The sequence below is a fragment of the Neovison vison genome, chromosome 11 (genome assembly GCF_020171115.1).
Source record: "Neovison vison isolate M4711 chromosome 11, ASM_NN_V1, whole genome shotgun sequence".
Classification (NCBI taxonomy): domain Eukaryota; kingdom Metazoa; phylum Chordata; class Mammalia; order Carnivora; family Mustelidae; genus Neogale; species Neogale vison.
In genome coordinates, this window is record NC_058101.1 from 123,917,867 (window position 1) to 123,930,228 (window position 12,362).

The window sequence follows — 12,362 nt, forward strand, 5'->3', positions numbered from 1 at the left end:
CAAACAGACTCTATACTGAGCGCTGAGTCCAAGGTGGGGCTTGATCTCATGACCCTGAGGTCACCATCTGAGCCAAAACTGAGAGCCAGACCCTTAACTGACTGAGCCACCCAGGTGTCCTTTTCATTCTTTTTTTTTTTTTCCCTATAAGATTTTTATTTATTTATTTTGGGAGAGAGAGACAGAGAGAAAGAAGTTTAATTTTACAGTAATCTCTACACCCAGTGTGGGGCTCCAATTGAGTACACCAAGATCAAGAGTCGTGTGCTCTTCAAACTGAACCAGCCAGATGCCCCTAGGTATATATATATATATATATATTTTTCAATTTAACCTATGTGGATCTAATTTAAAATTGATTAACTCTAGTAAGATATCTCCTTAGTGCCTCTTCCATGCTTTAGTTTTGTGTAAATAATTTGCATATTGAGTTAATTCATGTTTATAATAATTTTTTTCAATTAAACTTATTTCTACATAGTTCTCCACAACTTTGCCACTAAAACTTGGATATTTCTCAGCCTGACCGGGCTTCAGTTTCTCCTTCTATAAAATTAGGCAGTTGGGCTATTATTTCATGGCCAAAATTTTTCCAGCTCTAATATTCTGTGACAATTGAATATTTATTGCCTACAGGCAAATAATGGAGTAATGACAAAGGAGTCTTCTTTGGAGAACAAGTTTACTTCAAAACATGGATGCTACTTAGTGGGCCATAACTTTTCTGTTGTTCATGAGTCAGCATGAAAACTACCTCCAGAGAAGGCTAAGTAGGTCAGATTTATCTAAGAAGACAGCTGTGTAATTCCATATCCCTCTTCAGCCCCATGGCACTGTAGATACATACTGCTGGCTTTTTGAACAACAGTCAAAGAGCATTACCCACTTTGTAAAGTACACAAGACCACAACCTGAAAATGAAGCTGGCCTTCAAAAAATTTCAGAAGGAGAACAAAATAAAGCTCTTTTTATATACGGTCCACAGCAATTTTCTTCTATCTTTAAGGTATATTCATGGATTCTGTGATACTGGTTAGTGTGAGCAAGACTTTAAGTAAAAAAAATAAGATAGTTTAAAAATCAATCAAAAAGAAAAAAAATAGTAAAAAAAAGTTTTGTACCATGACTGCTTATTAAACCTGTTTCATAAAACCTGTTAGGTCATCAGTGTTTGCTTGCTTTCTTTCTAAGTCCTAAGAGGACTTAAAAATACATAATATAAACAGGCCAATGAGAGAACTTTCATTTAAAAACAAACTTGGAAGGTGCAGTTACTGTCTACTTTGGCTATGCAAAAATTTTTTTTTTTTTTTTCCAGAAGAGGACCCCTTAACACAGTGGGAAAACCTTCAGAGCTCAAGGGGCAAATACAAACCTAAGAAGTAAAATGAAGAAAAAAAGGGACACATTAGAATGGGATTGAAGATCCTTGACGCAGAAAGGAAGATGCCAGCACTAACACATGGAAAAGGCAGGGAACAGAGTGAACATTGGAGGTGTGGAAGTTGGATAATGCAAAGTGACTTTTTCCTTGGGAGAGAGAGGACCCATGATTGATTTAGTCCTTCTTTGGCATCTGTCCTGCTCTTTGACCACTGCTTTCCCTTTGTCTGGACTGTAAGGCACCAGAAACAATTAGAGAATCCGTGTAAGCAGACAGGTGTGCCCCAGCCACTGCCCCGCTTTCTTCTACACTGCTCATATTCTCTACATTTCATACAAATCACTCTGGAAGCAGCAATCTAGTTAAAAAATCTTAAGACTGCAAATACTTCCAGGTAATGCAAAGCGATTCCTGAATAAACCTTTGTGATATCGTTCGCAAAGGCATGATTTTAAATTTAGATCTCAGACATTAGGCGTACTTTTGGTTATAGGCATCAAAATACTGGGGCTAGAAAATCCATTCTCAAGGGTTCCGTGTTTCATCCAGTTAATGTTAGAAACAGGCAACTGACCACGTCCTCGATCTCAACCGTGTTTCAGAAGAGGCTAGCCGAATTTTACTATATGAATCTTCCGGGGAGTATCTGCAGGGTCTTTAAAGCTATCAGTGCCCTAAGAAGAGGTTTCCCCACCTGTCACAACCTGGACCGTCTCCATGGAGGCTGGTGGGCACACCACCGCCACGCCTCGCTGAGGTCAGCCTCTCGAGTCTTGGGAGAGCTCTTTTTATTCTAAATTACAGACTTTGCAGCCACCGGATATCCTCGCTGCATAACTGGCAGTAGCCATGTGGCTGCACTAGCGTTTCCTGACAACCACTGCATTATTTCCACTAATATCCTGTCTGAGGCCTCTGGTCGGGCGACTCCCCGCTCCCACCGTCCAGCGCTACCCTCTCGCTCGTGGATAATAACCCGACTGTGCCCGCGTGCCCAAACAAAGAGAAAACCACCCGAAAGTTCCTCAGATCGCACTTAGCGACAGTGGCCTGCTACTGCCTCTCGACAGCTCTTCAGCGACCCCGGCACGGCCGCAGACAGGGCCCGAGGACCGCCGACCTGGGAAGGACGCGGCTGCTTGCTGAGGGGCGGGCCCGCAGCCGTGGGGTCCGCGCCCGGGCGGGGCGTCCTGGGCCGCCGCGTTCGCATTGTCCACGTCCCCCAGCGCCCCGCGGCGTTCCGTCCCTCCCTATCTGTGGCGCACACGCGCGCAAAGCGAGCGGCGCGCGCGGGGCCAGAGCAGCAGCGGCTGCTGCAGCGGCGGCGGCGGGGGCGGGGCGGGGCGGGGCGGGGCGGCGCGGGGGCGGGCCCGGGGCGAGGCAGCCCAGGCGCCAGCGAGCGGGCGGCGAGCGCGGCGAGCACCCGAGAGGAGCGCGAGCACCAGCATGGCGGGGCTCCGACGCCCGCAGCCGAGCTGCTACTGCCGCACCGCCGCGGCCGTGAACCTCCTGCTGGGCGTCTTCCAGGTCCTCCTGCCCTGCTGTCGTCCGGGAGGGGCTCAGGGACAAGGTCAGCCTTGCGCCGCCTGTGCTCGCTCGCCCTCTCCACCCCGCCCCCCCTTCTCTTTCTTTTAGGGAACTGCTGAAATCTATAAGACGGCGAGGCTCGGAGGAAGGGGAAAGGGGCAGGAGGAGGAAGGAAAGCGGTTGCAATTCTCGGCTGATAACATTTTCTGACCGCAGCGTCCTCTCCCGCGCCCCCTGCCCTCAGACAAACAGAAGGCTGGGCAGTCGTGGAGCCTGGGGACAGCGGCGCGGACCGCTAGCCGCACGCGCCCCAGAGCCTTTGTGCGCGGGCCCCGGGCGCCCCGGGCGCAGCCCCCGCTTTGTGTGGCGCGCGCTGGGGCCCCGCGGCGGCCCGGCTTCCTGCAGCTTTGTTCCACGAGCCCGGCCGCCCGGGACCCATCCCGCAGACGCCCGCCCCAAATGCTGCGGGATGCGGAGCGCCGAGTGGCCGGCGGGGCGGCTTCCCCATCTCCGTATATCTCCAGTACGCGAACCCCAGACATTGCACGCTCCCCGCGACAGGGGGGCCGCCGACTTGCACCCCGTTCATTGTGCTCTTGTCTCCGGCTGGCTCCTCCGGGGGCCGACGCTTTAAGGAGAGGGTGACTTGTTTTGGTGAGGCGGGTGCTTGGGGGCACGGCAGGGAAACAGGAAGCGTTTCTTTTCCTTGCATTAAAACGCGCTGTATTTTTTTGGTTGTTCGTGCAGCGATTGAGCCCTTGCCCAACGTGGTGGAGCTGTGGCAGGCAGAAGAAGGGGAACTCCTACTGCCCACTCAGGTGAGGACAGCCAGGTGACAGGGCGGGTGTGGGTGTGCGAGGGAGGAGCGGCCGCGAGGGAGGCCGTCGGCCCCCCAGCGGCACCCGCGCTCGGGCCGCTTTGCAAGGCAAATAAACGGTCGGGCCAAGCCTGAACACCTGGCAACGGTGGCCTTCCCAGCCTCCTCCCGCGCCATGTGACAGGGCGTGAGTCACGCCCGCCCCAAGTTCAGGAGTTGGGAGCCCTGGCCGCCTCAGCAGGGCCGCGGTCGACCAGGGCAGCCTTGTGCAGGGGAAGGGCGGGCCCCAGGGCGGGCTGGGGGCCTGGGTGCGCGAGGGGCGTGTGCCCTGTTCCCTAAGTGAGCCAGAGCCCTGTGCCCCAGGACAACAAGGAAGACTGATTGCAGAAGTGTTAGTGAGTGGCACTTGCCATTTTCGTGAAGTGGCTTTGCAGTGAAGATGGGACTTTAAAAGGTTGTAGTCTTGGATTTTTTCCAAGTGCCTTTAATTTGTGTTAGAGACACCCTCTTAACAACTTGAATTTCAGGTTTGGGGGGGTTCTCCCCCCCATATGATACAATGATTGCATGTGGAAAAATAATTACTAGCATTTCATTGAGAATCCGTGGCATCATACAGGGTTTATTTAGGGCTGTGGTAGATTGCGGTAGATACAGTTCTGCAAGGCGTTGTGTTAAGGTTTAAGGTCTAACGTTTGAATGCAGATGTGCACAATAAAATATAATATTGTCAACTGCTTTTCAGCAGCGGCAGTAGTGACCCCTGAATACTCTTTTTTTTGGAGAGGGGAGGGTTGAATTATAAGGGAATATTCAGCTTGTGTGGGGTAATTTTTAAGATGTTCATTACTTCCCACATTGGTGACAGCACTTAATTCTATGTTGTTTCTTGCGGCTCTTTGGAAAAACAGGATGTCTAGCTGTAAGTCCACGGCTGTGCAGTTTTACATTTGAGTTTCTCCCTCCTATGTGAAGCATTAGAGTGCTGGTTTTGAGACATTTAGAATATTCACTTTAACCAGGACTAATGAATAACAGCTTCAAGGCGGAGAGGTGATTTTTAGAGGAAAATTTTCCTGGACCTTCCCTGAAGGCCAGCATGCTGGATGAGGCCAGTCCTTTGAGGAAAAAAAACTCATCGGGATGGAGAGCAGATAGTCTCTCCTTCTCTTAAAAGTTTATTCCCAAATGGATTTTTTTTTCCCTGATTATAAATAACAGATGTGTATTGTGGAAAGTTTGGAAAATACAGAAAGATAAAAAGAACCAAATAGAAATCGTTAATGACTCTACTGAGAGATCCACATATAAAACTTGACGGTTTTACTTTTTAAAAATATAGTTATATTTGTGTGTATCAGAGTTGTTTAAAAGCAGCATTCATGACATTCTGGGCTGGAGACTTGTGTCTTGTGGAGACTGTCCTGGGTGGAATTCTGTGTCTTGGGGGCTACGAGATGCCCAGCTGTTAAAAGCATCTCTGTCTCTACCCACTAGATGCCAGTGGCACTTTCTCCTCCCTCCCCACCCCGCCTTGTGACAGCTAAAAATGTCCCCAGACATTGCCAGATGTCCCTGGGGAGGAAAATTGCCCCGGTTGAGAAGCACTTGTGTTTATCTATATGCATTTGCATTTTTTACTCAGTTCTGACCTGTGCTCCTTACTGGTTAGTGTTGGAAGCCAACCCAGACAGAAAGGAGGGGAAATTATAGACACTCGTTTGTTGTAGTATTAGTTGAAGATGTAGTCATTGTGCTCAGAGATGGAAATGTCAAGGCCTATGATGTGATTAATGATTTTATTTATAGCCTTCAGAGTTATTTTATACAATTCTTAATTTGTGGTTTTGTTTTGTTTCATGTAGAACACAGTTTGTTTTGGTTAAAAAAAAAGCACACAATTTAGAAGCTGTCTTTCTGGAATACTCACTATAGAAGCATTTATAACTAAGCTATTTTAATCAGAGCTATAATGAAAGTGAAACTGATATTCAAAATAATTTTCTAAATACTTCGCCTCTGTCTATATGTCTGTCTTTTAGAGACTGTTTTACCCTGCATGTACCTGGGTGGGGGGAGGGGATGTATATGGATCTATCTATGTAAACTGTGGGTAAACATGCATATGGATCTCTCCAAGCTGCATATATACACACGCACTCGTATGTGTATAAACTGCAGAGGGTTCTAAAGAAAGTTATTTTTAGAGGATTCTCTTCAAAGTATTTTGACTTTTTTCCCCCCAAAACTCCCCTATGTGTCATGGAGTCAGCTGAAAAGAGTATTTATAGGTGTTTTTAAATTTGAGCATTTCTGCTTAATTAATCTGTAGGTTGGGCTCCTTTCAGTCAGGAAGACTCCAAGGCAGAAGCTAAGATTTGTCAGTGATAGGTGAAGTGGGAGCACCAGAGAGTGTGGCATTAAAAAATAGAATATTAACATTTGTCACCATGAATTATTTGAACAGTTGTTTATTTTGGAAATGTTTTCTGGTGATTGGGTCTTTTTTTTTTTCTTTTTCTTTTTCTGGTAGGTCTTTAAGTGACCAAAGACTAGAAAAAGGCATCATTTGTAAAACCAAATATAATAATTAAATTGTTATAACCTTCAAGACCCTCTGGATAGGCTTCCAGGTTTTGACTGCTGGCTCCATCCCTTTTCTCAGTTTCTTCATCTGGAAAATGGGGGTAATTCTCTTAAGATCAGCAGTGCTTGAAGTATCTGGAACTTAGTAAGCACTTCACGTATGTTACCTATTCTTTTGGTATATTTCTCAGCTGACTCCTAGATTCGGCTGCTGGAGGGCATGGGACAGCTTTCCTACTTTCCAGGGCCGAGAATTCAGTACTATCATATGTCTACAGGTGTATAGATATGTTATGTTATTTGTATTTTTTTGTTATGTGCTGTTTTATGTGGTCAATATTTGGCGTAGGAACATAAAACACTTTATCCATGACAATAATGAGAAAGAAGGAAAAAAATGTAATTTTATTCTTAGATTTACCGAATTTTTCCTCTCTTCTGACTTTACTTCTCCCATCCTTCAATTCAAAGTGGTGATGGTTAGGAACCAGACACATGTTTTCATTAGCTTATTATCAGGAAATAATGGCCTGTGTGCGAGACACTGCATTGTGTACCTGCTCAATTCACCTTCAAGGTACAAACCCTTCTGTGATCCCCTTGATCTGCTCTCTCAGGCCCTTCCTGACCTTGTGTGTTGTTCCAGTCAGTCCCCTGGAATGCTCTGGGATGCTCCCTCTAGCAGGCCCCACATGTATCTGTTGAATGAAAGGACAAAGGCTTTCGCCGTGCCGTTCCCATTGGAGCCAGTCCTTCCAGACCTCTACCTCAGCAGTGGCACTGTTGTCATTTCTCTCTATGAGTTTCTTGAGTGTCTGGATTTTTTCTTTGTCTTGCCTGTATCTTCTTAACCTGACTGGATTCCCTGTAAGAGAGTTTGGGCTTCTAAGCCTGGTGGTCCCATTGTGGCCGCAGTTGAGGAGAGCCAGTTATCAGTGTCTTGTCCTGTTTATGAGGTTAGTTTCAAAGGTGGCTGGCGGAATGCCTTAAGTGTTGATTTCCTACCTTCTTTGTTTTTGTTTTTGTTTTGGTATGAGTGCTAGCAGCAAGAACGGCAGTCTAGATTTTTTTTCTTCTACTCCATTCAGACTTTGCTGAGATGAGAAGGCTCCTAACACCTCCGGTTAGATTTGAGACACTGACATTTTTGCTGAATACAAGCAGCTGTTACCTGATAAAGAATCGTTTTGGTCTGGTTTGGGGTGGCTAGGCTTAGTGCTTTTCTGGCCTTGTTTGTTCATCTAGCAGACACTTAGCATGGGCCTGACCCAGTTAGACCTCTGGGATACAGTGATTATAAGTAAGAAAGTCTCTGCCTTTAAAAATCTCATGTCTTACTCCCTTAAGTCTGATGGTATAGGTAGCGGAAACTGGTAGAAAGAAATGTACTATTGTACATTGAATATCTGAATTCTTTATTATCTCAGGTACTGTGTTATGTAATCACATCTTGCTCCAGTCAGTGAATCATTGACTGGTATTTGGAAATCTTTTTGTCATAGGGATTTATTTTTAGCTTAATCTACTTCCACTGTCAACATAAAAAATAATACCTAACACGAGTTGAGTATCATTGGCATTGTTTCAGCACTTTATGTGTTAATAATACTCACATTCATATACTTAAAAGTGTGAAGTGTTATGCCCTGACTTTACAGATAAGGAAACTGAGGCACAGAGTCATTAGAAAAATTACCAAGGCTGAAGGAATCGGCCAGTGGTATGATTTGAATCCAGGAGGCCCTGAGCTTCAAAGCCCATGCTCTTGGCTGCTAGGTCACTGTGTGAGTTTTTGCAGTCTAAACAGTATTGTGGTGGTAAAGTTCCTGGGTCTCTTTGTGTTTTGTTTTGAATTAGAAAAATTTGTTTTGTGAAGTTTTAAAAAATGGTCATATTTACTAGTATTTTTGAAATTTTTGTTTAAAAATTTTTTTATGGAGGCATAATTGACATATAACATTATTTTACTTTCAGGTGTGCAACATAACAGTAAGTCTAGTTACCATCTGTCACCATACATAGTTACAAAGCTTTTTTTTGGCTTATGATGAGAACTTTAAAGATTTTTTCTCAGTAACTTTCAAATTTGCGGTATAGTATTATTCACTGGTCGCATGCTATACATTACATCCCCAGGACTTCTGTACTTATTTTATAACTGGAAGTTTGTACCTTTTGACCAACTTCACCCATTTTCCCCGCCACTCCCCAACCCTCTTGGCTCCCCAGCAATCACTGGTCTGTTCTCTGTATCTGTGAGCTTGGCATTTGTTTTTAAATTATTTTATTTATTTATTTAGAGTATGATCCACGGCGGTGGGTGGGGGAGGTGGGGGGGGAGGGTGGTGGGCAGAGGGAGAGAGAGAGAATCTTTGGCAGAGTCCATGCCAGCACAGGGCTCTATCCCATGACCTTAGATCATGACCTGAGCTGAAACCAAGGGTTGGAGGCTCAACTGACTGAGCCATCCAGGAGGCCCTGTTTTTGTTCTTGTTTCTGAAATTCTGTATCTGAGAGCAACCACAGGTATTCGTCTTTCTGTTTGACTTATCTCACTTAGCATAATGCCCTAAGGGTCCATCCATGTTGTTGCAAATAGATTGTGTTTTTTTAATGGCTGCCTAGCAATTCATTATATGTATATGTACATATATGTTTATATGCATGTACACATATATATGCACACACATACATACCACATCGTTGTCCCTTCATCTTTCAGTGTACACTTAGGTTGTTTACGTATCTTGGCTGTTGTAATACTGCTATGAACAGGGGGTACAAATAGTTTTTTGAATCAGTGTTTTCAGTTTCTTCAGTTAAATACCCCAAAGTGGAATTGTTAGATCAATTTTTAATTTTTTGAGGACCCTCCATACTGTTTTCCAGAGTAGCCGCACCAATTTGCCTTCCCACCAACAGTGCATGGTTGTTAGTTTTTGTCTTTTTGGTAGTAGCCATTCTAACAGGTGTGAGGTGTATATCCACTAGTATTTAAGGAACAGCTAGACTGTACTTAGCTCTGCAGACATTTATGGAGCATGTACTGTGGGCCAGGCACTGGTCTAGGGGTTGCAGATGTCACGTTGAACAAAAACAAAACCCCTGCCCTCATGGAGCTTGCAGTCTAATGAAGGCATATAGATGGTAAATACAAAGTAGAATAGATTATATGTTCTTTAGTCTGTTAGAAAGGCCTCAGTGCTGTATGGTGGCAGACCGGAGGAAGATTCAGGTGATGGGAGCTGGAGTTTTAATTTAGCAAGTTGAAGTAGGTCGGTTTGAGAAGACGGAGAAAGCAGTGAGAGATTTGGAATAGTTAGTGCAAGGGCCCTGAGGCACTGCCAAGGGGGTGGGGTAGCGAATTTATAGGATTTGGCTCCCGCCTTTGAGAGCCTGGTGGTGGTGGGGAGATAAAGCCGGTACTACCCTGAGATAACATTCAAGTGCTGAAATGTAGGAACTGAAAGGAGGGAGGCGGAACAGTGCATCTTGGAGGAGTCTATTACTGGCTTAGGGCTGGGAGGGCTGCTTAGATGCCTGCATTAGCGGAGGTGTGAATGGGACCTCCTCTAGATCCTTACTGGAGTGACAGTTTTTAAGCAGATGCTTCAGCTGGGAGTCCAGAGCTCCTGATGAAGTGTGGCTGTAGAGATTGGGATGGGTATGTCAAAGTCATTTGACAGTTGCCCAGTTCCAGGTTATGGAGCTTAGAGTACGTCTGACTCGCAACTAGGGAGCGGTGGTAGGCTCTTGATATGGAATGCTGGGTCCATACCAAGTGGGTGGAAAGTCGTGACTGATGTTGCAGAAAATCGGTTTTGCGGAGACAAAAGGGGTGGACTGGAGGCAGTGGTCTTAAACAGAGTGAAGAGTGCCATCTGTGCTGGTCATGGAGGCCTGGGGTACTGATGGTGTGGGCTGCTTTGCTGGCAGAAAGGATGGAGAAGAAAGCACAGGTCTGTACCGTAGTTCTGTTGAGTGAGTCTTTATGGCTGGAGGTTTAGGAAGGAGAGCAGTATAAGGTGACCCTAAGGTTTGTCCATAGGTCAAGGAGTGCAATGGTATCCTTGACAGAAGGAGACCAGTTAGAACAGAAACCACTTGGCAGGGGCCCCGGATGTTGCTAAGTCAGTGTTGATCATTACTGTTTTGGGGGAAGACAAAATGCGTATGTGCTAGAGGCATTTGTGTTGTGGGGCACCTGCCACGTGCTGGCCACAGCCTGGTGCTGGGCTCCCCAAAGGGGGAGGAGTCTTGCTCTTAGGAAAGATAGGCATTCCCTGAGCAACCACATCAATGACTGAGGAGGAGTTGGGTCCAGCGGTGGGGATTTGGGCCCCACGGTGATAAGCTTGTGTCAACATTGTGAGTGAATTGGTGTAGGGAGTCTGGGCCCAGGAGGACTGGTAGTGACAAGTAGGAAGGCAGGGGGTGGAGAGGCAGTAAGTACCAAGAGCAAGAAGCCGGAGAACCAGGAAGGCTCCGTATTCCTGAACCCAGCAGTGACGAGCTTCGGGAAAGAATGGTCAAGACTCTGTCTGCCAGACAAAATACATGTAGTATTTAATTGGATCATCTACCCTTGTGTTTTCTTTTTCAAGTGACTTTTCTTTTTACCCTCCTGGTATATGTCATGCGGTCAGATTTTGGCCTGGTAAGTCTGGGAGAGGATTTTGGAAGCGTTTTTGAGTGTGATGTTTATGCCATTTATAAAATTGATTAGCCTTTTTATGTTGATGTCAAAATATGTCAGGTAGTCAGGTATCCATGTAGGGGATTCTGAGCTAACCAATCCCTTTTCTTTCTTTTTTTTTTTTTTTTAAGATTTTATTTATTTATTTGTCAGAGAGAGAGAGGAGCGAGAGTGAGCACAAGTAGCCAGAGAGGCAGGCAGAGGCAGAGAGAGAAGCAGGCTCCCTGCCGAGCAAGGACCCCGATGTGGGACTCGATCCCAGGACGCTGGGATCATGACCTGAGCCGAAGGCAGCTGCTTAACCAACTGAGCCACCCAGGCATCCCACCAATCCCTTTTCTATATATATATATATATATATATATATATATATATATATATATATATATATATATATATATATATATATATTTTTTTTTTAAGATTTTATTTATTAATTTGACAGACAGAGATCACAGTAGGCAGAGAGGCAGGCAGAGAGAGAGGGATGGGGAAGCAGGCTCCTCCCCGCTGAGCAGAGAGCCCAATGAGGGGCTTGATCCCAGGACCTTGAGATCATGACCAGAGCCGAAGGCTGCAGCTTAACCCACTGAGCCGCCCAGGCACCCCTCCCTTTTCTATATTATCATTAAACTTTATTTTATGCGATTCAAGTTAAATGTTAAAAAAAAGGCTCTTGGAGAGAAGAGATGTCAAAGTAGTTTTGAGATTATGTTTAGGTCATGACTTTAAGCAGGGAGAAACTTTATTTACACTGTCTGAGGGATTATATGGCAATTTATGGATTTTAGGAGTATCATTTTTTCAATAATGAATAAATATTCATTAATATACCTGCTGCTATCAATATCCATAAATATTCATTGAATACCTGCTGTGTATCAGGCACTATTTTTTATTTTTATTTCACTTTAAAAAATTTTTTTCCCAATATTTTATTTATTTATTGAGAGGGAGTGGGAAAAAGGGGAGGAGCAGAGGGAGAAGGAGAGAGAGAGAATCTCAAGCAGACTCCATGCTGAACATGGAGCCGGATGTGGATCAGGACCTGAGCTGAGATCAAAAGATGGACGCTTAACCAGCTAAGCCACCCATTTTTTTTAGGCACTATTTTTAGACATTCGTTACAAGTTCATCATCCATGTGAAATTTAAGAATTATTTCTTTTGGAGATTTTTGCGTTCTTTTGAAATAACTGTTAAACCATGTTTTCTCGTTTGTTTTTATCAATAGGGTGATTCCGAAGAGAATATGGAGGAGCATTCTCAAGAACAGAGGTAAGAAAAACAACAGGAGCAAATACCTGCATTCTCAACATTGCTGCCCACTTTGGATGCTGTCTGAAGTCTTGG

The 12,362-nt window shown here is 45.1% G+C and overlaps 1 protein-coding gene across 2 annotated transcripts in view; it reads left to right on the forward strand.

The window, feature by feature from the left end:
• The first annotated feature begins 2,813 nt into the window (after positions 1 to 2,813).
• TMEM131L (transmembrane 131 like) overlaps positions 2,814 to 12,362 on the forward strand; it is a 169,964-nt gene continuing 160,415 nt past the window's right edge. For both annotated transcript variants that reach the window (XM_044224637.1, XM_044224638.1), the window contains exons 1-3: positions 2,814 to 2,954; positions 3,659 to 3,729; positions 12,244 to 12,287. In XM_044224637.1, coding sequence (XP_044080572.1) covers positions 2,831 to 2,954; positions 3,659 to 3,729; positions 12,244 to 12,287 — 239 coding nt within the window. In that variant the 5' untranslated portion in view covers positions 2,814 to 2,830. The remainder of the gene's footprint in view (positions 2,955 to 3,658; positions 3,730 to 12,243; positions 12,288 to 12,362) is intronic.